The sequence below is a fragment of the Periophthalmus magnuspinnatus genome, chromosome 9, assembly GCF_009829125.3.
Source record: "Periophthalmus magnuspinnatus isolate fPerMag1 chromosome 9, fPerMag1.2.pri, whole genome shotgun sequence".
Taxonomy (NCBI): Eukaryota; Metazoa; Chordata; class Actinopteri; order Gobiiformes; family Gobiidae; genus Periophthalmus; species Periophthalmus magnuspinnatus.
Genome location: NC_047134.1, coordinates 15524273 through 15551980, shown reverse-complemented (window position 1 = coordinate 15551980; position 27708 = coordinate 15524273). Strand labels below are relative to the sequence as shown.

Here is a 27708-nt window from a genome sequence, read left to right as displayed (position 1 = left end):
CATTTAGGGGGGAAGGCTGCAAGCCTAAGAACACCATCCCAACTGTGAAATAAGTGCATGGCAGCATCATGTTGTGAGGTTGTTTTGCGGCAGGAGGGACTGGTGCACTTAACAAAATAGATGGAAGGATGAGGAAAGAACATTATGTGGAAATACTCGAGCAACATCTGAAGACATCAACCAGGAAGTTAAAGCGTGGGCGCAAATGTGTCTTCCAAATGGACAATGACCCGAAACATACTACCAAACTGGTTACTACCAAACAGGATAACAAAGTCAATATTTTGGAGTGGCCATCACAAAGCCCTGAACTCAATCCTATTGAAAATTTAATTTATGGACAAACCTGAAAAGGCATCTGTGAGCAAGGAGGCCTACAAACTTTTCTGAGTTACACCAGTTCTGTCGGGAGGAATGGGCCAAAATTCCTGCCAACTATTGTGAGAAGCTTGTGTAAGGAAATCCAAAATGTTTCACCCAAGTCATACAGTTTAAAGGCAACGGTACCAAATACCGGTACTAATGGAATGTATCTAAACTTTGAAGAAAGTAATTAAAAAAATCTAAAAAATCCTTCTCTCATTATTCTGGCATGTAGCAAACAGAAATAATTTTGGTAATGCTAATTGACATAAAACAGGACTTTAGTCTGATTTCATCTCAAACAGTGAGAAAAAAAGCACAGCATGTGTCTTTTTCTATAGAGTATGTAAACTTCTGGTTTCAACCGTGTGTGTGCGTGCATGTGTGTGTGTTTGAACGGTTAAATCTAGGTTGCGTCCTCCCTGAGTGCCCTGAACATCTGGTTGGGTGACACTGTTTAAACCTAGCTGTCAGTTTACGTATTCCTCTTCTGTGAGGTGGCAGCTATTACGAGACTATAAAGGGCCATTAGACTGCCAAATCTGGATTTTGAGCCACAAATATCTCAGTCCCTTGGCAAAGTACACACATTTCTGAAGTATTTGCTAATCACCGTAACAACTTTTATCTGAATTCAGTTTTGCACATTTGAATGTCTTTTATGCTTTAAAGATATATCTTAAGGCAACTTCAATGGTAATTTCGTAGTGGCATTTGGCAGCAACTGTGACTGTTTTTGTGCATTTTTCCTGCCAGGATTTTGTGGATCAATCTCAGAGGCTGTTGTCAGATCCTGAGCTGAGAGAGAGACTGGTGAGGAATGGGAAAGTCTATGTGGAAGAGCACCACAGTGTGAAACAGGAGCGGGAGACATATCAGAGATTAGTGGCCACTTTACACTAAGTTCCTTTCCTGTCTTACATACTGTTATAACCTGTTTTACATTAGCTTAAACCAAAGAAGTTATACATTGTCCAGTGTTTATTTATGATTTATTTATATGCAAAAAATGTCAGTAGATAAGTTTTTTTTTTTTTTTCAAACGGTGGCAATCTAGGTCTTAAGTTGTGTTAAGAAGGTACATGTTAAGAGTGGGGTGATTTTAAGAGTATATTTAGTAAAATTATTTAGTTTACAATATACAGTATAGCGTTGGGCATTATTTTTATTTTTCTGTTTGAAAAATGGAACTGAACAGCTCAAAACAAAAAGGGCAATCAATCAGGGCAAAATTGTGCCTGTTGAAGACAATAAGCAAATAATTGTATATGGGCTGCTGGACAATTGCTAGAGATGTGCTGTTTATAAATAAACTTTGAATGTATATTACTCTGTACTGTAGACCGATCTTTACAAATATTTTACTGTACACTAATGTTTGTTCATAAAGTGCCTTTTTAATTGACAGTGAACAAAACTAAAAGTGGAAAATATACATCTGTGTTTTTATGATAAAAATTGTTCAACATAAATCAATAAAAACATATCTTGGACAAGTACAAGTACAAAAACACTTTTTTCATCACCCAAAGCCACTTGAAATGGGATAGTGTCCAGTCATATTCAACTAAATGAAACTAAATGTTTCATTTAGTTTATTTAATGTGGATTGTATATTTGCATGCAGTACTTCTATTTGGTGGGATTGTTTGGACAACATACTTTTCACACACCCATTATTAACATTAATTTACAGTGTATGTAAAAGATCTAGATATGAAATGTGAAGCATCATTCCATAAGGACAGCATGTACATGTTAAGAGTGGGTGGTTTTAAGAGTATAAAACAAAGGCATTGAGGTGATCAAAGCCTGTAAATGTACATGATCAGGTCCTGTATTATAAATGGTCCCCTAGCTCTGTGCTAGGCACTTGGGGCTCTTCCTCACAGCTGTCCTCCTTCCCAACCCACTGGATCCCCTCTCCATTCAGCTGGGCTGAGACATGTGAGTGCTGGCGCTCCAGTGTGGAGAAGGTAGTGAACTGGACTCTCTTCCTCTTACTGGTCGGAGAGTGGAGGGACTCAGGTTGCATAGGTCTGGCCCTGACTGAGCCTGCACAGCCAGTGGGAGAGTCAGTGACGGAGGCCAAGCAGCTGGGCCTTCGGGACAGAGTGCTGGTCTTCTCGGGCACTATGTCTATGACTGTGGTGGTCTGGGAGTCCTGCTGCACAGGGCTGCCAGGGACACTCATCACCAGCTCAGCATCAGTGCCTAACCACACCCAGTCATGTCTATGTCCTGTGGGCTCCAGGTTGTGACAGGAAGGCTTCTTGTGTCGAAATTTAACTACGTAAGAGATGCAGTTGACCAAAAACACTAAAATTGCCAAACAAAAAACACCCAGTAAAGCATACATACCAATCTCCAAGTCAGTGAGAGGCCGGTTGGCCAATAACTCTTCTCCACCAATTTCCACCTCCACCCTGTCTAGTCCAGGTACGCCCACTTTAGGGAAGTTATTGTAGTTTACCAGGTTACCCGGAGGTTTCACTGTGCTGGTTAAGCTTACACTGCCCATATCCTCAACGATCATGTTACCTGAATCACTGGGACTGTTCATCATACTCATATTTACCATACTAGTTGGACTGCCAAAGGTTCGAATGTTGCTGGTCTTACCCACTCCCCCAAGAGTCCCACTTGTAATGTAAGTGCGTTCTGTCGACTTGACAAAAGTTGTGGTTTTCTGCGCTGTACGATCTGAGCGGGATGTTGGGTCTCTGCTTGATTTCCACCTCCCACCTGTATCTGTTTCCACACCATCACTTCCATAGTCATTCCTGATGCCTCCTCTGCTGTCTGTGCTGGAGTTATCTGGACGACGACTGTTGACCGTGAACTTGACCTTAAGGCTGCCGTTGCCCACAGCAACAGTACTTTTGCGTTTGGATTTCTGACATGCTTCACAGATTGACATCTCCACTCGGACCAGGACTCCCTCCCCCTCTCCTTCAGCAACCACCTCTGGGGCTCTCCCTGGCACAGACACTACCCCTTCATCCAGTGAGGTCACTGTCATCCGGTAGAAGGCTGGGTCATAAATGTCTAGAGGTGTCTGGTTGCCATCACTGAACTGTACCCAAGCATTGACCAAAGCTTTCTGAGGTAAAAAGAAAACATTAGCAAGATTTTTTTTTTTTTTTTTTTTTTTATCCAGAACAAAAAAATTACTTGTATGTTTAGGATAGAAGAGTTTACCTGTTTGGGGCTCTGAAGATTTTCTTGTGTGGTGGTGGTAGCTAAAATGGCGCTGTTGCTGCCAGGGCTTAACTGTAAATTCATGGAGAGACCAGTAACTAGCTGAACTCCCAACTCTGTGATTGTGACTTTGTCATCCACCACCTTGATAGTTGTCTTTGCCAAAATTGTGTCCGAAAGTGGAGAAAAAACCTGTAACAACAAACAAACACCATTTAGATAATTCACTTCAAGAACAATGAACTGAATTAGACTGTTGAGTCATTGCTACTTGAATTGCAGTTGTTCCCAGATCACGCCCTGACAGCACCCGTCCTGCGTGTAGTCGAGCCACTCTTGTGTCCTCCACCTTCATGAAGTATCTGACGAGCCGCGTCACGTCCACCTGCCAGTCTGAGCCTAGGAAGTAGGCCTTGGGCTCCCGGGGGTCTTCCTGCTCCGCCATGAAGTGAGTGAGCACCCGGACAAGAGCATGCTGGAACTGTAGCATACATCCCTTCCCCCGCCTGTCCTCTTCTTCACTGTTCCAGTTAGATCTGATTCACAACACAAGACACAGCAAATATATGTGAATCTTATTTCTCCAATTACTTTATCATGATGCTTTAGTTGATCAAATCACAAAAACAAAACAGTGCAAACACAGAAAACCTCGAGCACATTGTGAGCTGTGGGGTGACCAGGTTAGGATTACATATCCATGGATTAAAAAAAAAAATTGTGCTGCCACTTGCCTTTTAGAAGTTAATATTGGTACTCTCCAGCTCTTTATCTGACTCAGTTCTGTATCAGACACTTCAACCTGCAGTGGGAGGCGGGGCATCCAAACTTTTAACTCCAGCTGAGCACTGAGGTAGCTGTAAGTGAAGTTCACCCGCATCTTCACTTTACCTTTGGTCTCCTTTCCATTCACAAAGACGTAATCACACCGATCTGACACCTGAAAGAATACCAACACATTTTCAAAATACTTTTTTAATTACAGTCTGATTACAGGGTTTGTTTGTGTATGACTGCTTACAGTTAACAAAATTGGGTTTCTTGTTAATCAAGAAAATATTGTGTTAACAATAAGAAAGTATGATTAACTATTTCCATGAAAGACACTATTGTAAAAAAAAAAAAATAGGCATTTCTTAGAAAAACAGATTGCCTTGTAGCCCCTTCGCTCCACAACTGTTGCCATAGCAATGTCAGCTAGCTATAATAAACGACTGTGATGATCACCAGTCCGATGCTTTAGGAAGAGGCGCAATTGCAATTTTATGTTAATCAAAATATGTGGTGCAGTGTTGAACATCAGTCCTTCACAGCCAAGTGCATTCATTATACTATAATTTCACAGGTGACCTTGGTAAGTTCAGTTGCAAAGATCTCACGGATATTTTGCGTCCCTGGTAGGCATCAGACAAGAGCTTTACCTTGGTCCCATCACATTTTAAATTAATTAAATAATTAATGCTGCATGGAAATTCACTCACTATTGGCTTAAAAAGTGCACCAGGGAATGAAGGGAGGAAATGTGAACCATATTGCAGAAAGAGGAATACAAATGGCAAACCTTATTGAGATGAGACCAACTGTGAGCTTGGAGTTGTTATGTCACGGAGAGACGTTATTTTTGTGAGCATGTTGTGTCATTATAGCATCTGAGTCAGCTGTCATGTCCCGGAACCAAAAGTAGAGGCTTTGAATGACCACAGGCTCCTCTGTGTCATCCTCCTCACACAGCAGTGCCCTGACCCTGATATGCTATCCATATAAATAATCCAGCACTTGATTTATATCTGAACTGAAGATTTATGTAGTCTACGTAACTCCACAGCCCTTGAACACTTATTAACTTGAAAATATATGGCACCTGAGCATTATAAAACTACACAAGTTGCATAATTTTAATGTAGCTGTTATCAACATTATCAAATGTTGTTACATATTTCTACTTCTCTATTATCCAGGATTATCATCTAATTATCATTACATTCAGGTTTTTCAACATGACATCTGTTAATGTACACTAAAAATTGGTAGAAAAAAAAACAGTATGTGACACGCTACGCATAAATCTCTGATTAGTCACCCAGGCAACTTTCAACATAACAGGATGTCACCAAATTACTTGTCCCTGCCATTTCCAAAAAGACTTTCAGAAAGTATTACATGTTTTGCTGTTTATTTAGTCACAATATTCACAGTATATTTTGCATTAATTTCTTCATTTTTCTTCCATAGACCAAGTGCATATTGATTTGATAAATTGATTTGTACTGGATACTCATCCTGGCAGAGCAGTCTTTGTAATCCGTCTTGGGAGTGGTATAAAGATAACACTGAGACTACTAGATATTAACCAGATAAATTCCTTCCATCTTTAAGCAAATGATTTCCTCAGACCAGAAAAGAAATTGGACCCATGCAGTTTGACTGTAAGAAGATTAAAGAGAATATTTGTGACTGAAGCTGTTATCTGATCAACAAAAGCATTCAAAGCTGTAGCGAGCTTAAAACAACAGCAAGGATGGCTACATTACAGCTTGAAAAGAATCAAAACATAATCCAGCTTTTCCTTGAAATCACCACCCACTTTGTGCACTGTATTTATGAATCATGCCTATTTTTTTACATCTGTCCTTTGCTCTTCTCTGCTTTGGGACACACTTCCAGTCAAAACGTATTAAGTCCAGTGCACAAACTTCATTCTTTGTTTACAATGCTGTTTTACCCTTGAGTAAATACATTTCACAGCCTTTGACCTCAAGCGTAGGGACCTGACTTTCAATTTCATCAGTAAACAAAGCCGGCTTTTGGCAGTCCGCCGCAGCCAGGTTCACTAGATAAAGGGACAAGTCAAAGGGATGGGAGCGCAGAGGCACACTATGAGGGCATTTGTGGAGAAAGAGATTTGGCTCAGTGGCTGTTGATTGTCGACAAGATTGACGTGTAATGTTGTCAGACTACAGCTAATAGTTTGTTTTAGTGCGTGGAAAATAGGACAGGGAGCACTGGGTGACTTTCGTACAACATATTTGTCCAAAGCTGCACATGAAAGCCACCTTCACTCCTATTGTGTGGAACACTTTGGTTGTCCCCACTTGGCTCGTAACTAGGTAATTTCAGCAGGTAGTGATTGAGGCTCTTAGGAAAAAACGCATTGGTATTGCCAGCAGTACAACACACTAAACAACCAGTCTTGCAGAATGAGATAATTTTGTAATAGGTATAATTTCAACCACATTGGCACTGTGACGTGGTTCTCCCCACCGAGAGAAAAGTACTTTTTATCAGCTCAGGATACTTGTGGGGGAAAATGTTGTTGTAAAAGCAGGTAATGTTATGGAAGTTGCAAATGGTCCTCTCTTATATTAAATATATTTAAGAAAATATAGTGCTTCCGCTGGGCTCTGACAATTGCAAAGACAATAAATTGAAAATGGAGGTAAGTTCTATACCTTCAGCACGTCCTCATCGTTGGAGCTGCAGTCTGTGTAGTCTGAAACGTCTGTCACTAAGCCGTCCTCCTCCACAGCCACTGTCCTCACCGGCATCACCACTTTTTTACCAGTCAGGACCGCGGTGTTCAGAATTTCAGAATCCTGCAGACAAAACAGATAAAGGAGTAGGAGGTTTTTTTTTTTTCATAAAAAGTTGGATGTATGAAAATTGATGGTAATGAACAGGGAATTTACACTAGCAAAGGTTGCCTCTGATCTGAAGAAGGACCTTTCCTTCAGACTGAGCATTACCGTTTTGTTGAAATGGAAAGGCTAGTGCGTTATTCATTTGTGATTTGTGACATAAAAAGAAGAGCAGGATTTTGGAAGAGAAAAGAGAAAAGCGGTGAAGTGTAACTTGGTGACGCAGAAGTGATGACTAAAAAGCTCTAGACTTCCACTTTATAAAGGCCAGAGGAGCTGCCGGATGACCAGGTTTGAACAGAGCTGGAAATACTAAAGTATGACCTTTCTGCAGATATGACAAGCTAATGTAAACTAGCCCTGTGAGATATAAGAAGGAATTAAATGAATATGATTCTGTGAAAAATAACCAAAAAAACCCAAACAAATTATTAGCTCAAACAAGGCTGCAAAAAGCAGGTTAAAAAGGTACAAAAGCCTGATCCTTTTGGAGGAAGCAGTGAGATTTTATTTAATCAGACAAGTTATGTCACAAGTGTATTATTGGTATGTCAAGTTTGGAAATAATTAATAATTAGAAACACTGGATACACATCTCTTATAAAACAAATATGCTGTTCTTTTAAGCCCAGCAGAGATTGTTTTAACCATACAAAACTGACCAGTAACTCACTTCAATGTAGGTCACCATCTTCTCTCATGCAAAGTCTACATACTGTATGAACATGCCTTTGTTTGAACGCATGAAAAATCAAGGGGCATAAGCGAAGCAGATGGATCCATGTCCCCTCCATGTTAAACACGCTGTTTTAACTGAAGCTGAGCTGACTGAATAATGTAGTTGAATCATAATGAGTGCAGTAGAGCAGAGCCCTGTCAAGTCTTGTGGCTCATCATTTAAATGAAATGTAAAAGGACACTTGGCCCGAGTCAGAGCTCCAAAAATGAAGCAGATGGATTTGGCCCTCTGTAAAAGTGCTTCAAATGAGGCTTAAGTAAGTGAGCATACTTTTTAAAACTGTCATTACAGCATAGTTAATCTAGGAGAATATAAGGACATGTCAGAGGTTGTTAAAGAGAAGTATTGAGCAGCCGTGGCCACGGTAGGTCAGAGAGGGGAGCGCACAGTGATCAGTCAGTGATAATGTTCTCGTGAGCAGACATCAAATCTCCTCATGTTTGGCCCTCAGCCTGAGGTCAGCATCCACATAAGAGGGATGGGCCGTGTCACATCCTCAAATCAGAATAACATCCACCAGTGCTCCAGTTCTGCTCACACAAATGTACCATTATTAGTTCATAGCGATGTTGTCTGGATGGTGTCTTTGTGAGTCCTCCTGTCAGGTTACCCCTATGGCATTCAAGGATAGGTAAAAACAATGTCCCTACGTAAGAAAATAAAGTATATATTAATCTTAATAAATATAATAAAATGTGATTCTATTTTTTTATAGACATCATGTACAAATATTGTTTACTCATCTCACATTGTCCAAATTAACATATATTTGACCAGCTATAAAAAAAAAAAAAAATTACTCAATCATTACTGAATTAAAAATGTGATTTGTTTTCTTCTATAATTCTGGTTTACATGTATTTTAAGAACAATCCTAACATTTCTTTTGGAATAACAAACAACAAATGTAGTGCTTTTCATGAAACATATCCAACAATGAACAATACAAAATCATAGCAACAGCTGTATCTAGTAACCAATGACCACAGATGGCACCTGAGGAACAAACAACATGGACACAAAATCCGACTGTCAAAGAGCAAGGTCACTCATCCTGCACTCAGAGTAAAACTGCATTTGCTGAAAAGTCCTAAGCACATCCAGGCCTCAGCGGGCTAACACATAATGACAAAGGTGAGATGAAAGTAGGAAGAGCAGGCTGTACTATAAAATGAATTAATGAGTTAAGAGTGTGCCCATTCAGAAACCTTTACTTCTTGTTGTAATGGAAAGGCCTGTGCATATCTAAACCAGACAGGAGCGTATCCAACGAGCATTTTATGATGTTTATGCACCAACGCTCAAAGCCTGCATCCCGCTTATTGGTGCAGTTTGACTAATGATTAAAGAGCCCATATTTCACAGTTTTCTACATTATAAAGTTGTTTCCTCATCACAAACATACCTAGAGTTGTGTTTTGTTTCATTCACACACCTTCAAAAACACACAAACCATGCATATTTAGGCTTTGAGTTATTTTCTAAAACAGAAAATACTCTGTTCCGCTTTGTGATGTCATGTGGTAATACAGGAAGTGTTCTGATGTCTTTTAAACTGCATCCATCTTCACTAAAATCATTTGGATAATTTCAGCCCTAGAATTGTCAATCTCCACTAAATTAAAGGTAAAAAGGTAGCCGTTAACTTGAAAACTACCGCTTCATGACATCACAAGGTGGTGAGTATTTTGAGCTTTGGAGATGTAAACAGACCATAGACTGTATCTATAAATGGACATTGCTAACCTGCTGCGTTCCAAATGAGAAGTGAGCATGGGCGCACTTCCAGCTCCGTCGACTCTGGCTTCAATTCACTTTACGTTAAAAAACAGTCCCCCCTCTCTGTAACTGCTGCTGTCAGGCTCTCCATTTTGATCTTAAAATGTTTGTATTGACCCTCTCTACATGATTCTGGTATTTTAATTTTTCTATTGTGTTCATAACTCAAGATATGAACATTAATAAGAGACAAATCAGCTTCCTCGCTAACATTTGCAACAGGTTTGATTGACTCCCTGCTAAACCAGTGGTGTGGGTGGGAAGAGGTATTATCTTCAACAGCTTCGCTCTACTTTGGCTCTTTGCTTGCTATGATACTAGTGGTCGGAATTCCTAATATGGAACTCGGCTCCAAATTGGTCCCTATAACTGCTAGCCTCGATGAGCTTCATTCAACTGGAGCAGAACGCTATGGGTGAAGTCGCACTCACTTAGCCCACTTCTTTATACAGTCCATGAGACTGAGAAAAGTGTTACTCAAACATGTGCGAATGATGCAAAAAACAATTCCAATTTTTGTTTTTGAAGAGGTAACAGCATTATAACATGGCTTAAAACTCATACAAGTCAATTTTGCATCATATAGGACCTTAAAGTGTGTCTAAACGTCTAAGCTCACCATTACAAGAGGGGCCAGGCCTACGAAGTCTCTCTGGGTGGTATAGATGCGCATGGCTCCTTCAGTCTTGGCACTGTTTTTGGATTCGGTCGGCAGCTCGAGCTTCCACACGATCACCTGACTGTCGAGGGGACTGCTCAGCTCCTCTACCTCAAAGTCCATCTGAAGCACCTCCAGCAGGCTGCTTTCAAGTCTGCATCAGAGAACACACAGGAGCCGGGTTAGGCACAGCGCAGAGGCATGGTACAGTATGTGGCATCACACAAGAGACAGCTAAAAAAAGTAGTTAAAAATGACTGGTTACAAATAAACCTAGCATTGCTGTACAAGTATTATTTTAGTAAATGTTGTGTTTTTATTCATTTTTAGAAATTACTGCTTTAAGTAGTGAATCTTGAAATGTGTTTTTCAATGTTCATGCTAAAAATGAAAAAGGCAGCAGTTGAACACATTTCAAGTCATTAAAATAAACATAACATCCTTTGCTTTGCACTTTGTTTTATTAAAATAACCATACAATTATTTTTATTATTTTTACTATTTTTATTTATTTTTATTATTATTATTATTATTATTATTATTATTATTATCATCATTATTATTATTATTATTATTATTATTATTATTATTATTATTATTATTATTATTATTATGGTGGTATTGTTTTAAAATTTCGCTGAGATTCAATATAAAGTTAAACATACATACATACTGTACATTAGTCAATCCAGGCACTGGAGCTGGGGAAGAAGTAAAGCTTACAGATTAATGCACATTTTGATAAGATTTAAATACTGTTCCTTCATATGCACAAAACTAGGCTGGATAAGCAACATGATGTCTACCTCATGTATAACAGCTATTGTGATGACTTTATTGCATTATTATATATTTTCAAATGAATAGGAAAACAGTATTACACGTTCGGAATTGGTAACCAAAAAAAAAAAATCCATAGCTGTCTCTTATTTCACACGATGCATCACATTCTGTATATCACGTATTGGGTTAGAGTGTTATTACACGTACTGTATGTTTTATTTATAATGATGAGTCCAAACATCACCTTGAGAATCTGAGATGTGAATACAAAGAGTTAGAATATGTACTTGCACCTTGACCTTTTCTTTTGACCAGCTCCTGATGCATACACACATATTTTCTCAAAGGCTGAGTGAATTTGATATTGTTGGTAAAGGAATAAAACCAGTGCTTCTGTTGAACACGGATAGAATACATTCTGTTCCTCCATTTTTTATTTATTTTTTTTTTTGGTAACGTATAATGCCCTTTCTGTAGCAAGAACTGAATGTCCTACAGTATAGATTCAATTTTCTGCAGAGAACCAAGTTATAGTTCTAAATGTTATTTTGCCAAAGAGTAGAGAAGATAAATTGAGAGGAGATAAATTGTTGGGCAAAATGCAATAACCATGCACACGGCTACTCAGTCTTATCAGTGGTGTGGCATCTGTGTGTGTAGGTTACAAATATCTGTCACTGAGAGGGAGTTTGTTTATTGAATGAAAATGACCCTTGAAGGCCTCCTTACATACCAGATCCCTCTCTGTAACAAAGCAAGTCAAGTACAGAAACGGCAAATGAAATTATGTGGCATGGTACTTTTTAAAAATCTGAAGATCACATGTCCTATTATTACATTAACATCACATAACATTCACTACTGGTTTTATCTCTTCCTTATTTTATTAACTTTTCTAGTAGAGGGTCTGCTAACTGCCTGTTTCGATGGAGATAATATTTGCCAAAAATGTTCCACCATATTGGTTATAACTTGAGGAGCGTTACTGGTCAGATCTGTAGAGAGGTGACTCTGCTCACACTAAGAACACATCTATTTTTAAACATTAAAAATACTTGTAATTGAATAAATGCATGATATATATGGTAATTCTATACTGTGGAACATTCTTGGCAAAGCAATATTTCCACATTAGCTGAAGGTTTCAGCTAGCCACGTATATAAAGTGATGCCCAAAGCCTCAACATTATGCACTTAAAAAAAACAGCACTCCTTTTCTAGAGTGAAGGAAATATTGTTTTATAAGGTGATTGGATAATTGCATTTAGTGGAGAGTGGCAACCTATTTTGAATCATTTGTTAAAAAAATACTTCTATCATTTACCATTCATCTAGTACATTATTCAAAACAATTTTACAGCTTAATGCAACCTCACCATATTGTAATGCAAGTTAATAATGGGTCAGAATAGCACACAGTTCATTCAGAGCGGCTTATGTCCTGTTAAGTATGTATTAACATATTTTTATACATTGTTTCTCATGGTTTTGCGTCAGTTGTTTATAAAACAGCTACCAAAACATTATGAGAGTGGATTTTGCAATTGCACTGTGTGGGGGTACACTTCTATGGCTGGGAATAATAATGGTAAAAAAGGGAGCATACGGATGTTTTTGGTCAAACCTAACATCCTTTTACCAACGATGTAAACAACGAAATGGGTGAACAAATACATTTGAAAGGTAAATCCTCCGACTATGCCATTCAGTTACGTCTTTGGTATTATAATAATGTGCGTATCTTGATGCAGAAATAATTGCACTGTTCAAAAACATGTTATGTCAAGCATCCTTCTAGTTCTTGAAGGTGATATCTTGTTTATTTCTTGGTGATTAGACTAGTCACTACATACACATTAAAAATCACTTGTTTTAGCAGTCAATAATGTACGTTAAATGGAGATGCTGCCAGTGGCTTAGGTCAAATATTATGTTGAAGTAGTAGCACACATCCGTGACCACAAATCATATCAACATTTTAACAGCATCTAGTTTTAAGAGCATAACCAATTAAAGGGCAGCCAAGCAAGAAAGTGGAAGCTTAAAGGAAATTAGACTTGAAATTGACTCTAAGTGCAATATGGCTTGCTCTCATAATCTACCAAACTCTTTTAGTCCGGTGAGATGGCATTGAGGCAGAGTTGAAAGTGTATCTCAGATAAGCTGCTTGTTCTGAGATGAGAGGAGCCCTTTTTAACAAGGTCACAGGGCAAGCTAAGTACTTCTTAAGTCTGCCACATGTGGAGGAAGACTGAGCTACCTAGAAAGAAATAAACCTGCTTTGCCTTCACTGTGGGTGACATAGGTATACTAATGTGCCTGCTTAATTGGTGATGGTGAAAAAGACTACGGATGCTGAATTCACAGTGACTATAATTACATGCAAATTATAATCATTGTTGCCAGTTTACAGCTCATTGTTTGTGCTTAAGTTGAATCAAAATTTGCTATCTTTTTGTACCTTTGCTCTTACCTTTTTCCAGGAATGGGTGCTTTCCGTTGGCACAGAACTGCAATGGTTCCGTCTGGTCCCATGTCCAATGTAATGTCCCAGAGTACAGAGTTACTGGGAGTAGCCGTCCGGAATGTCACGCCTTTCTTCACTGTGGCTCTGTCAGAATTCAGAAAGCAAACCAGTTATAAAGGAAATCACATTGGCATAACACTATGTTCTGATTTGAAAAGTGTCTTCAATTTTATTTTAGCATCTCAAGTCCATACAACTATGTAGCACACGTGCCACAGCATCACTAATATGTTAAAAAACAACTGCATCTTTGGGCCATTTTTATAGATCATAGACAGTACACATACACTTTGAGGACAAAATGGAGCTGAATCTCTCTTTTTGTGGTCATAATGTTTTGCTTAATCACTGTAGTAGTATTCTGTGCATGTACCTACAAGTGCTAATTGGTAATTTGAATCCTTAGCCTCCAATTTGTAAAACCGAAGTGTCATGTAAGGCAAAAGGCTCAGACCTTTCCAAAGGGCTTTCTCAGCATAAGCAGCTCACTGTAGATAAATGTTAATGAGACAAGCCACCAGAGTATTTAGGAAGTACACGTCCAATCAGACCTGTGTTAAACCGGTAAATGTTCTAATAAGTCTCGCTGGGTGTTTTTGGCCAAATGAATTACCTCCATCAGTTCAAAACAACTTATAATAAATCTGGGGATCTCATTTGCATGCTGGGTCATTGAGTTTATCTGTGAAATCTTGCAGACAAACAAAGCGTGGAAAACATTATGGGTCTCTGAGGACGAGTAATCAACAATAGGAAAGACGGGCAATCTGAAACGCTGAGGGATGGGCATTGAGCTGAAAAACAAAAGTGATTCTCTATTGGATAGGCAGATTGAGATGTTTTTCAGTGAATGCACATCTTCATTTTGCATTACGGATCCCATAATAGTCCAAACAGGTCCCTTGTGACCCCCTACTGCCGGACATGACCTGCAACCTAAACCCAGCAATTGCACACGTTTTGTCTGGTTCTTTGATGAGATGGATTAGTCTCATTTTGGAGAATTTGAGAAGCTAAACTAAGTTCAAATGGCCAAAAAGCTTACAAGTCAAAGGTTAAAAAACAATAGAGGATGAGGAAGGTGTCTTTTCAATAGAGGTTTCAATCCTTTTTGCCCCCCCCCCCCCCTTCCCCAGGGAAGCTTGAACCAAATGCATTTTTACTGATTTAGCTTCACTCTCAGTAGCAATGAGAGTGAAGCTAAAAGGTACAATCATGCTGCAGCTCACTATAAGATAATGAAAAAAAAAAACATGTATAAGCCACAGGGCTTATAGTTTGCTATTACAAATGACCCCAATCATCAGAGGTGAATATGAAAATATACATCAGTACATTTGTCTGTTCTACAAACTTCTACTACACAGACTCTCATAGATGATCATAAAGATCCAGGAGTACAAATGAATAGGCTATATATATTTTAACATAAATTATCCTACATATCAAGTTGTCATTTCTGTAGGACTGTTATGTCAGTTGACTATACAAAAACACAGACTCAAAGAATATGAAGATATAATTTTCTATAATAATAAATATGAAATATAAAGCCATCAATTACATTATTTATTGTATTGTGTGATAATCATTTGTAGATTTCATCATCGAAATTGCTGTAAATCAGTTTTTAATGTACAAAAAAATCTAAACATTTTCATTTGTAGAAAAAAGGAATGCTGTTGATGTGGCCCTGTGGCTACAGCTTACCATCACCATCTGCCTTTCACCCATCATTCAACCAGAGCCTCTGGGCAACCTGTGAGGAACAGTGAAGCTACAGTGAAGAGACCAGAGGCCCTTCTTCAGTTCTTGACCAGAATCAGTTAAGATTAGCCTAAGGTGTATGTTTTAGGATGATGTGGGAAACTGGAGTGCCCAGAGGAAACTAAAAAACTAGCAGACAACAAGAATTATCTCCACGTCAGCCTTAGATACAGACAGAGAAGTATGCTTTCTGAGAGCATAGAATTCATAGGAACATGGCCCTCTCTCTGTAGCTGGATTTCAATTAAAGCTTACTGTTTCCAATATCACTGGATATGTGCTAAAATTAATGAGCACTGACCTTCCACTAATATCATTTTCACTGTTGGCTTATCTGCTTTTATGTATAGACATGGCTGAAATATAAAAGTGGTCAGTCTGTTTGGATAAGGGAAAACCTTTTAAGACTATAATTGGAGAATCAAACCGTGTGGAATAGCCATTGTATTAATGGGCAAAATGTTTGGCTCCACTGTGATAAACCACCTTTGTGTATTGAGCTGAATAGAGCGAGCTTTAACTAATAAAAAGTGACAGTAACAAGAAGACTTATCTAGAGCTGCTCTTTCACTCTGTTCCCTGTGTGTGAAGAGAGAGCTCCCCTGTGACCAGAGGAGGAGGTATTTTTCTTGGGACGATCCACAGCCCAGGGCCTGAGCAGCAGTGGGCAGGTGGAGGCAGGGGTGGGGGGCTGCTAGGGCAAACAAGATGGATGTGTGTGGAGACCAGAGTCGACAGTGTGTGAGGGCAACCGCTCTGAGGTGATGTACCTGCCATCCATCTCACTTCTGACCAGCTGGAAGGAGCACTTATTCCACCTTAAACAAACTCCAATGCATAAAAAACACTTGAACACATTTGAAGTGGTTCACACAGTTGTCACTCCACTAATAAGACAGGGGGCAAAGCCTTTCATCATTTTTGTCATTTTTTTCTGATTTAAGAAGATCTATTATCAACACACAACACATTATAAACATGTGCAATAGAGTTATGTAACACTTCAATAACATAGCCTGAAATTGTTTATAGATGTTTATAGATCCAACTCTAGACCAGTTTGTCAGTTTTCTGTTCTACCTAATGAGCCACTGTCATAATCAATTGTGTAGCACTATATTGTAATTACTTGTTAAAGAGCTTGCTTAACAAAAATCCAAACATGTTTTAGTGTTATCATGCAGCACATAATCTTTACCACAATGGTCTAGACATATATTTTTGATTACATCCTTCCAAGACCAACTGTATCCTCTGTCCGCATCAGAAGTTTGGCCCTGGCGTTCCTCTTTCCCAAGACACACATTGAGATTCCATGTGCGCCAGTCTAATTGCTTCCCTGATATAATTTGTGTTTCCTTGGCTGGCACTGTGAATGCATCACCTGAGGGCCGCAGTATCAGGGGTGAGCTCCGGTGCAAACGCAAACAGATGCCGGAGTGATTATGCAGGCAAATGTCCACAGTTTAGCCAGTGTGATGGGCGGGTATCAGCGGCGTGCTCCTTGTACTTATGGAGCAGTTTGGGGGGCTGTGAGACGCTGTGCCAACACTGCTGCCAGATGGCACACAGCACAACTCTAAAACGAGTGTAAAAGACCTATTTGTCACACAGATGAATGGATCGACTCACAAAACTAGTCAAGTGCTCACTGACACTGTTCCCATTCACATAAAAGTAAGCCTTATTTGTGACCCAAGCTCTGCCTTAAATAAAGACCAAAGACAAAAGTATTACTTTGCCTCAATGCGAAAACAAGGAAAATGCACACTTCATTTAACTGCACAGAGCCTGATCTAATTGTCCTTTATGTGCCAAGAGGAATAATGGCTTTACAATACTTTATATGTGACCTTTATCAGACTGTGTGGAGATGACAGGCTCATTTGGAGAGAATGGACAGGTGTGGTTTGTCTTTTTCTCTGTCGACCTCAAATCTGTGTGTCCCCAGACTGAGACTATACTCATCAATAACAGCTTTATCATGGTGATGGGAGAGCATTAAAGCACAGGCTAATGGGAGGCGAAGACACTGATAGAGCCTGTGAACTGGATGTATGGCTTGTTAATGCGCTGATAAGCTAACACATTAACTTACCAAGAGGAGTGGACCGCCTCATGTTTATGAAGAGGGAAACAAGGAGGAGGAGTGTTGTGTTATCTAAATGAAGCGAAGCAGTAATAAGTGAATGGGACAACATGAGTAAAGAGTGACAGAGGGCTCGCCGTCTCTGAGATCAGATAATTGGAATCAGGTGTCTGCAATCTGTCGGACCAGTGAACAGCTGTGAGGCTCCTGTCAATGCTCAGATTCATACAGGGCTTCCAAAATGGCCTGATGTTGTACTTGAAACGCGGTGGAGTAAGAGCAAAGATTTACAAAGGATAAATTATTTAGCAGAGGTGTGAGTGCTGATATTATTAAAGCATTTGAAATTTCTTCCACTTTGTGCCATTTATAAATCAAGCCACAGGAGTCTGCATAATGAAGAGGAATAGAATTAAAGTTTAAATGCACTGTACATATTTTCATGTATGTTGTAACCTGGAATAACATAGCTCTCTTTGTCACATCTGCATCTATTTCACCCAGGAATGGCATCCAGCATAATTCACAGTCTTCCAAATTTATCTAGGGCAAAAACTGTACAATCATGGGAATATAACAAAGCTTTCAAATAAAAGATGTATTCTATTGAGAGAGACTGTACTAGATGATGTGTCTGACTCCTACTGCAGTGGTCTCCTGTGGCCTAATTTTGATGTTGCTGATGTAATGACGATTTTATGCTCATGTATAAAATGTGTTTATTATGGGATTAGCTTTTAGCAGAATTGGGTGTTCAGGTTCATGTAGAGCTCTCATAAACAGAAAGAGGCTTTTCACTCTTAACCAAAGCATTTAAAACAAATCGTTGGACCCCAATGCAAACTCTAAATGCACCCCAGCATTTCATTGATAAATCTAAAAGCAACTATATAGGTCTACAATAAAACATGTCATGTGATAAAAAATGTAAGTGGTGGGGTGCTTTAAATTTGTTTTTGATGCTTCACAACATTTCTGACTACCTTTAATACAACACTGAAATGGAGGAACAGCACATCAATGCACAGCTGTCTAGCTGATCAATATTCATCTATTGCAGCATTCAATATTGACTGATTGTCCAGAGCTCTGAGTGGAAATAAATAAATATCTACATGGAATTAACAAACCATGACACTTCACCTGCTGGCCCCCACTGAAGCTTGAGCCAGTGCACGTGCAGGGAAGGCACACTACCCATTACACAGTGTATTGATTATTTAGCCTAGACCACTGGGGTTAGTTAAGCTGCATGTTGTAAAGCTCATTTTACCATTTTATCTTCAGAGAATGGATTATTGACAATACACAGTAGAGATTACGTTTATGTCACACTCTTTCTGGCCCAGTATGTACTTTAAAAACATTCAGTTACACACCAATATGGAAAAGTAACACTGCAGATAATGAGAAGCCTAGTGACCCTATAGGGAAAATAAAGTAGTGGCAATAATTGCAGTCACTGTCACACTAGGAGTAATAATTATGAAAATAATGATAATAGTAGTAGAAGTAGTAGTGTAGTAGTATTGGATCTCAATTTGCCTATAAATGTCTTGGTGAAGATGTAAGCATGGTAAAAAAGTAAAAAGATGTGTTAAGCAATATACCATATACCAGGTGTGCCCAAACTTTGTTTATATATAATAAAAAAATAAAAAAAACTTTTTTCCTGCCTTGTAAAGCTACAATATTAATAATAGTCAAAACTGCAATTTGAATGGTTTTAATTAATTGCAAAAGCTGCAAATGTAGGAGCAATATATTTTCTCTGTATACAACAAAATATACTGTCACCTTTGGATCTAAATATGTACAAATCCTGTTAACCCTGTGCTTCAGATCTTTACAAACATGCTGTTAATTAAATGGATTTCTTATTTCAATTTAACAGTTCGTGTTACTGTTTCTCTCAAATGTTAACACTCTTGGATGTATAAAAAGTGTGCACTGTGAGCTGAATCCTGATTTTAGAACATAAATCACAAATCTACTTTCATCTGTCAGAAAAATCGCAATTACATACTTTCTAAAATAGTTCAGCCCTACTGCTTAGAATGCTATGTGTCCTACATACTAGCCTAAAATTAAATTTTGCAAGAGAAATACAGTTTTTCTTACTCTCACACACACACACACACCCCCCCCCCCCCCCCCCCCCACACACACACACACACACAGAGACACACACACACACGTATGGTTGGTACCCACAAGCAAATGGCAACCTTGAAGTGGAAACAAAGAAAGCAGCCACGGCCAAATACCTCCAACGAGTAAGACAAGTCCTAAGGAGTCAGCTCAATGGCAAAAGCTATGCCCTGCCAGTAATCAGATACCCAACAAGAATCATAAGCTGGCCAAAGGAGGAGATACAGACCACATATGTTAAGTCCCGAAAGCTTCTGACCATGTATGGTGGGTTCCATCCCAAATCCATCACCCTCAGGAGGCCGAGGACTAGTGAGTGTGAGAGCCACTGTCCAGGATGAAACATCCAAGATCCATAAGTAAATCAAGGTATGGCCCCAAGAGATGACGAGCTCAGCGAATGTCTCAGACAGTGGAGCACAGAGGAAGAGGTGCTGGAGGAACCATCATGGAAGGACAAGCCCCTGCATGGGTTGTATCACTGGAACAAAACTGAAGTGGCTGATATCAAGAAATCCTACCAATGGCTTGAGAGAGCTGGTCTGAAGGACAGCACAGAGGCACTCATCCTGGTGGCACAGGAGCAGGCCTTGAGCATCAGAGCGATAGAGGCCCAGATCTACCACACCAGACAAGACGCAAGGTGTAGGCTGTGCTAAGGGCCCCAGAGACAATCCAGCACATAACTGCAGGGTGTAAGATGCTGGCAGGGAAAACATACATGGAGCAGCATAATCAAGTGGCGGGCATAGTGAACAGAAACATCTGTGCAGAGTATGGACTGGAAGCCCCAAGGTCAACCAAGAGAAACTAGAGAAATACCAGGGGCTAAAAGAAGAATCAGAGAAGGCCTAGAAGGTGAAGACATCAGTGGTGCCCGTGGTCATCGGAGCAGTAGGGGCAGTGACCCCCAAACTGGAGGAGTTGCTACAGCAGATCCCAGGAAAAAACATCAGACATCTTAGTCCAGAAAAGCGCAGTACTAGGAACAGCAAAGACACTGCACAGAACCCTCAAGCTGCTACGGCCAGACCCGAACGTGGGAAAAAAAGGATGAGACCATATACATACACACACAGAAATACAAGCGGTCAAAATGAGTAGAAGGTTGAGGATTTTATTTATATGTATGTATGTGTGTATATATATATATATATATATATATATATATATATATATATATATATATATATATATCCTGCCTTTTGCACTACTGAGAAAATGGAAGGCAAATATGATGCTTTTTATATTCCCCCTCTTTTCCATGATTGTATTTCTTCCTATAGTCACATATAGCTCGGAGCGGCGTTCAGATAAAGTTGGAGTGGTAATTCAGAGCCCTCTAAATGAGCTTCATTATGGAGGGTGTCACTTATACCTCCACAGGGACAGTCGCCCTCGCCGCCTCAACGTTTCCCATCTCTGATCCGACCACAACATAATGCAGCGTGGAGCAGGAGCACAGCCTGAAATTAAATTGAGCTACACCGGTAATCCTTGTGATCTTCAATATCCACATTCGATAGCACTGTGTCAAATCTATATATCCTTTAAGTGAGTGAGCCAAAAGCTGCACACGTGATTCACTCAGATCCGAGCCAACCTTTATAACTACAGATCAGAAAATACCATCTCTTGACTATTGTCATGAGCTGGGCACAATCACACATGTATTTTTCTAATTTCCCAGGAATAATCTACCACACTTTCAGCTTTCAGTCCATAAATCTCATATTCATCATCACTCTTCATTTTTATAGATCAGAAAATTGTGGCTTTCTGAAACTGGAATTCTTAATCAAAATTGTCTCAGATAATCACCAATCCACATTGTGATTTACGTGATCCAAGTTAAGTATAAAAAGGCATTTCATGTTAGACAGTTAAGCAGTGGGGATATGGTCACTTCATACTACTGCTCTTCCTGGATGTTGAGTCCCCTAATCTACACAGATATTAAGGTTAAGGTACAGGTTTATCGTCCCTGTAGAGAATTCAGCATTTAACCTCTGCATTTGACCCATCTTTCAAAGCTGCTGGGGCAGTGGGCGCTGCCGGGAGCCATCTCCAGATCATGAGCTAGGCTTGGTCAGGACTAGCTTAGATGGAGGATTTTAACTATTGTGCATGTTTTGGGCTGAAGGGGGAACAATACCTTGTGACAGGGTTATTTAAATGTGGCTTGTGCATTTTTATCAACCTAAATCATGGCAGAACGCATAGTTTGAGTGCTAATAAACTAAAGGTTATCTTACCTCAGAGTGAAGTTGGTCAGTTGCGCAGAGCTTGCCATGAGGATGTAGAAGGTGGCTATATCAGTCTTCTTCAGGGGTTTAGAAGAGGTCCTAATTACAATGGCATTCCCCAGCTTGAGTCTGGATAATGTCGCCATTCCTTTAGGGACCTGTAGGAGGCGAACACTCCCAATTCTCTCCATGGGTGTGACAGGGGTGTACTCAGGCTGCACTGGAGGATCACCCCAACGACTTTCTTTCATTGTGTTACATTCTCCATCGACTTTGGGTTGTGCCTGGTAGTATAGCTCCACAGGGTTGCCAGTGGTAGGGTCTTGTCTTTCCCTACTGGTGCCCTCTACTCCTGGGGCAAACCAGCTGTAGGTAGGGGTCAGCTCAGCCATGCAAGTTCCCTTATCTCCCCCAAGTGCACATGATCCTCTAACCTCCTGCGTTTGCCAGAAAGCAAAAACAGTCACACACGGTAACTCATCTCCACTGTCTTCGCCCCTGCCCCAGTCTCTACCAGCCACATAAAAGAGCACGCGAACTTTAGGCTTGGAGGAAAAAACTCTTGGTGTTAAAATAAATGCTTGGATTTTCCAGTTGAAGGTAAAGACTTCAGGAGCGTTGAAAAGGCGCACATTTTGGAGCAGGTCTTGAGAAATTAGTTGTTCAGTGGAGATGGCCCCATAGCTAACATTGATAGCAGGTTGGCGGTTAGCTCTAATGATGACAAATGGTTGAGTGTGACTCTGTGTGCTGGAGTTTCTCATGAAGTCTTGACCTGCCTCTTTCAAGAATAGGTACTCAGCATCTTGGATCTCGTAGTTTATTGGTAGAGAGATGGGTAAAGGCACTGGGCTCTTACTATCCACCAGTTCTTTACTGCTTGTGTCTAGAAAAAAAAATATAAAAAGTAGGTTAGTATTAAACCACAAAATTAATACTGTAGCTAAGCATTATGATCAAACACATGTTAATATGTCTTTCATTTAAGACAAACTCCTGTAAAACACTCCTGAAGTCCTGAAGTTGTGATCTGAGTTGACAATTAAAATAATTAATTTAAGTCATTACTTGGACAAAATTATTTCAAATTATATCTTTCATTCCTATGATACCAATTTCTTTTGCTTTACTAAAACCAATTTGTTTTATTATTTAAAATGTAAAACATTCAGTTCTAGCATTGGTCTGCTTGTCAGGGTTGGTGAGCTGTGAAGATGGCATTGGAGCTACTGGCAAAAGTTTAGAATTTTAGGATTTAGAAGGTTTTGCGGTTGCACAATGACAGTTGTGAATAGATGGCTACCACACAAGGTCAGAAGCATGAAAAGATTATAATTACTTTCATTACAGTGCCATTTGGTAACTCTTACATGCTGATTTGTGCATGCAGGGGCCGAGTAGCACCGCATAGCCTATTCCAATCCAATTGTGTTTACTCATCCTCAACCAGATGAGGGAAAACAGCAGTAGCAGGGGTCAGCTGTCAGTCATCAGGCGTCCTGATTAAACCCCCATTGCAATAGAATTATGAAGCTTAAGGCGCTGACCTGGTGCACAGTTTATCTGCTGGCTAATTACCCTACTTTCTGAATTAAAGACAGAGACATTACTCAACATTACAATGTCATAATACGTGGATGAAGCTACAACAGATAGTATTCTAAATGGAAGTGGCAGGAGTGATCAAACAAGTCATCATCACAAACCAAGACTGACAGCGATGTGATTTAGCAAGACAAAATCAAACTTGTGTAAATTGTAAGTTGTGACAGGATACGTCAGGCCATGTCATAGGGTAATGAATTGTTAGTAATAGTTATACAATAAAAAATGCTTGGAGGAAAATGTCCCTTTTGGCTGCTTGCCCTGTCCATCATGGTCATCTTAAATCCACAAAAAGCCTGTCAAAGGGAGGTTTTGACAGCACTGTGCACAAAATGAACACGTTACAATTATGTCAAACCAACAGGACTTGAAAAGTTTTTGTCTGAGTGCCATGTTATAAAAGTGGACAACTGCTGCTCCACACGCAGACTGCAAAGAGTGGGGGTCTCCTGGCTTAGAGCATCTATGGCAATAGTGTGACAGATGTGCAGTTTTCAACTGAAGGTAGAGCTGGCTTTGGCATACATTTGTACTATAGGCAGATCTACAGGAAGAACATTACAGAACATTCAATATTCAATATAATAAGTTTAAAAGGACAATTGTATGTACTGTTGCTCCTTACATGAAAAATTACATGTTATTTATGTTCAGATTTTTTTTCATTAAGAGTTTTCAGTTAAAATAAATATAGTACCATGCTGTAGAATGAAGTTGCTGGATTCGCTCAACAACAGTCATGTGTTTGTGTTTGTGTGTGTCAGTATTTTGCTTCTGGTGGATAATTTTTACTTAGTGAAGATCAAATTGACTAGGTTGATGTTCTAGTCAAAAGTAAGTAAGTGAGGCAATCAGTAATATTTAAAATGCAAAGATTTTGTTTTTAGTCAGATTTTCAAATAGCTTAAATACTAAGTAACTTTGATATTAAAAGAAGAGAAGAAAAGGCAGCAGGGATAAGGGAAAGGAAAAGTGTATGATGTATTATTTGGTAGGAGGGTCAGTGCAGATTCAAATTTCTTCCTCTCTCCTAAAGAAGAAGACAGGCCTGGTCTTGTGGTCATGATGAAACTCTTGCCCTCCTCTTAGATAAAGATGAGTTTCAGATGCAGTACCAGTAGCTATAGCCTCAGAATAAGTGTGTGTGAAGGCCCAAAGCTGCTCCAACTCGTCGCCTCAGTCACAAACCATCAGTGTTTCATGCAGATGTTATCACGGCCTTTAAAAGCCCCTCTGCCAGCATGCTACTGCAAACACTCTGTTCTACTTTTATATTTCTCTTTCTGTCTGAGATTGGGCCAGGCTTTAAATCATATGTGATGTTTATCTACCCCAATGTATCAATGCTTAAGTAAAATCATTCTTTAATCTTGGACCAGTGTTTCAAAAGACAATTTTAAAAAGTAAAATGTATATATTTTTAAAGATATTATTTGTGTATCTTTTCATTTTCTTTTGATATAGAAACATGGCTGATAATGCAGATAATTTGTCCTTCAGAATCAGGAGTAAACCACTTGTACTATTCCAAGTCCAAATAAAGCTTTGTGTTTGAAAGGGCATCCAGCGTATTAAATGATTATGATTTACTGTGCCAACCCTTTTTCATATCATAATTTCAATATAACAGCTACATTAATGTCACAATGAATTTTGAATGTTTTAAATTATGTCACCAAAAGGACAATGTTTTTTTAATCCTTACGACTGACTCTTGACTCAAATTGTATGTAAGAAATTGCTGTTTGGCTTATGACCTTTGAAGAATAGTAAAATGTACTATGATGACTAAGATAAATTCTTGAATGAATCTATTAAAAGCCCAAGCATCCATTGTGAATCTTAATGGGCATTAATGACTTGTGCCATATGTTCAAAACAGCTGGGAAAAGTCAGCTGCCTCCAGAAGCATCACAAGAGTTACTAATCACCCTCAACCTGACTTTTAATGTTTTAATTATAAAATTATATGTGTTTAGAGTCTGCCCTGTGGATTAGTCCATTTTGCATAATATGTCTCCTTTGAGATAAATGTTTAATTACTAAAACAACTCAAGAAATCAAATTGAAAATGATTGAGAAATAAGATGTACACAAATGTACCACTACTGGAGCCGATTGTTTAAAAGGTCACACTCTCAAATTAGCTATGTTATTCTTGGAGATGAATATCTGTACATAGACAATGTGCAGCATATCTATAATACAATCTGCATAATTTATCTTGTTGTTACTTACAATTCTAGCATGCATTACTTTGTAAAACAAAATGTATGTTATTTATAATGTAAAATATCAACCCTGCCTGATTGTTTAAAGATGAGCTTTTCTGACCATGTGAGTGTTTCCATAGAGATGTTATTGGTTTCCCTTGAATGTTTCACAGTATGGCAATATCCTAATTGAACTGATTCAATTACACATATGTTTTGCTGAAAAATATCTTTAAAAACAAACAATCTTACTATCAGTGGAGTTACCCCTCCAAAGATCTGATGGTATCACGTGTTTCCATGGAGATAGACAACTTTAATGCCATACTGTGAAACTTTCCAGGCAAAGGAATAATCCATGGAGACAAGCAGATGGCGGACCCTCCACTGGATAAGTTATGTAATGGACTTTTAAACGATGTATACCTACAGAGAATTTTTATTTATTTTTTCTGATTCAGGCAGGCTGTTGACAAAATCACAAGGTGATGACGCATTACTTAAGCTCCAATGTATTCCCATTTTACTCCTAATTTGATCCCAACAAATAGATGCTAAAATTTCCAAGCCAACGATGATGGTTCAAATTGAGCTTTGGACAGGTAAACATATAAAGATGATATAGTGATCATCTGGGAGCACAGAGGGGCAGTGCAGGCAGACTGAGTCTGATAAGGAGAGAGGAATAGAGGACAGGGGAGAGATTGAGAGAGGCTTAAGCTTGCGCAGTGATTGGTAGGGATTGCTGTGGCCAGTGCAACTCTTAAAGCTGGTTTAAAAAAATCTGTTTTATCACATTTTTTCAATTTTTGTCATTTTTTTATCCATAAATCAGCCAAGCTGAGAAACCATTCTCTGGAAGTAGTCATCTTAGAGAAAATTATTGGCTTTACACTCATAGGTTTTTGTGTTCAGTGGAAATGAAAAGAAAGTAAGAGTTCTGTTATACTTCACAGTAGTGTTGTCCCATTTTCTGTCAGACATCTTTAAAGAAAGGCATTACTTCCCAACAGCGAAGGCAAGGCACAAAGTAATGGGGCACAAGTTGTAATATAGCCCATCAAGTATTTTACCCCTTGCTGAATGTACCCTAAATGTTTTATGTCCAGCCCAAGGCTGCCAGTAAAACACATATGCTTGTGTAAGACTTGCTCTACAGCTGTATCACTAGAGTTTGATGTAAGTTTGTGCCACAAATGAGCACATTTATCTATTATTCAGACATCACCAGAGGGCTGTTAAAACAGTGCAGGCATGGCTTATAACAGCCTCCTTCAGCAGTAGACCTTGAAAAAACATACCCTTTAATCTTTTTTTTTTTTTTTTTTTTTTCTCAAAAGCAATAACTAAACTTCAACATGCTTTGCATATTTACACTTACACACATCACAGCGTTATTTCAGATTTGCGCAGGCACAGGGTTATCATTTAAAACCAAGACAGGACACTTACCTTGTGCGCAAACCGCCGTGACAGTTGCTATAAGTAATTGTGCAATCCTGCAGACTTGTTGGTGACAAATACTCATTTTGCTAAACAACCAGGATTGTCCGCTTTTGCCGCGCAACTTATCCAGTCTCCGTGTTGCGAATTGAGGTGGCTTCTCCCTTTAGCAGCAGAACAAGATCACAGTTTCATCCATGTCCTCGTGCAGCGCGGGGACACTTCGCATACTGTAGTGTAATTACATCTGGGCAGTGATAGCATCAACAGAGACCGTTCAGCAGGTACGCGAAATGTCCAGCGGCTCCGTGCCTGTGCGTAAAAGTTGTGCGTAATGATATGATCGTCTCCACACCTCTTCCCTGTCCAATATTCCCTTTGAGAATGTGAGAACTTCAACAAGTGACTAACGTCGTTTCCTCTTGTCGCCAGGGAGTGTGCGTGTGCGCACTGTTAAACGGCTGTTAGCAGATCACTGACTGTCTTGTGAGCAATCCTTAGGGCACTAA

General features: G+C 39.3%; 2 protein-coding genes across 3 annotated transcripts in view; one reads left to right on the top strand and one right to left on the bottom strand.

The window, feature by feature from the left end:
• The window catches only part of glt1d1 (glycosyltransferase 1 domain containing 1), a 16409-nt gene extending 14553 nt beyond the window's left edge, over positions 1-1856 (top strand). Inside the window, exon 12 of the mRNA XM_033972271.2 lies at positions 1120-1856. Coding sequence (XP_033828162.1) covers positions 1120-1266 — 147 coding nt within the window. The 3' untranslated portion in view covers positions 1267-1856. The remainder of the gene's footprint in view (positions 1-1119) is intronic.
• Positions 1741-27708, bottom strand: LOC117375904 (transmembrane protein 132D). Of its 2 annotated transcripts, XM_055224088.1 has the most exons (10): positions 27209-27708; positions 21948-22824; positions 13632-13769; positions 10337-10529; positions 7014-7157; positions 4299-4504; positions 3836-4100; positions 3565-3756; positions 2725-3466; positions 1741-2652 (listed from the first exon to the last, which is right to left on the bottom strand). In XM_055224088.1, exons 1-10 carry the CDS (start codon positions 27282-27284, stop codon positions 2204-2206), a joined length of 3282 nt encoding a protein of 1093 aa, XP_055080063.1. In that variant the 5' UTR covers positions 27285-27708; the 3' UTR covers positions 1741-2203. The 2 variants fall into 2 exon arrangements, with proteins under 2 accessions (XP_055080063.1, XP_033828161.1); XM_033972270.2 differs by having other exon boundaries at positions 1741-3466.

Coding starts and splice junctions, on each gene's coding strand:
- LOC117375904 (XM_033972270.2), bottom strand. CDS start 27,284: ATGAGTATTTGTCACCAACAAGTCTGCAGGATTGCACAATTACTTATA. Junction 7,158..10,336: donor GCCTGGCCCCTCTTGTAATG/GTGAGCTTAGAC, acceptor TTTTGTCTGCAG/GATTCTGAAATTCTGAACAC. Junction 4,101..4,298: donor CCAATATTAACTTCTAAAAG/GCAAGTGGCAGC, acceptor GTTGTGAATCAG/ATCTAACTGGAACAGTGAAG.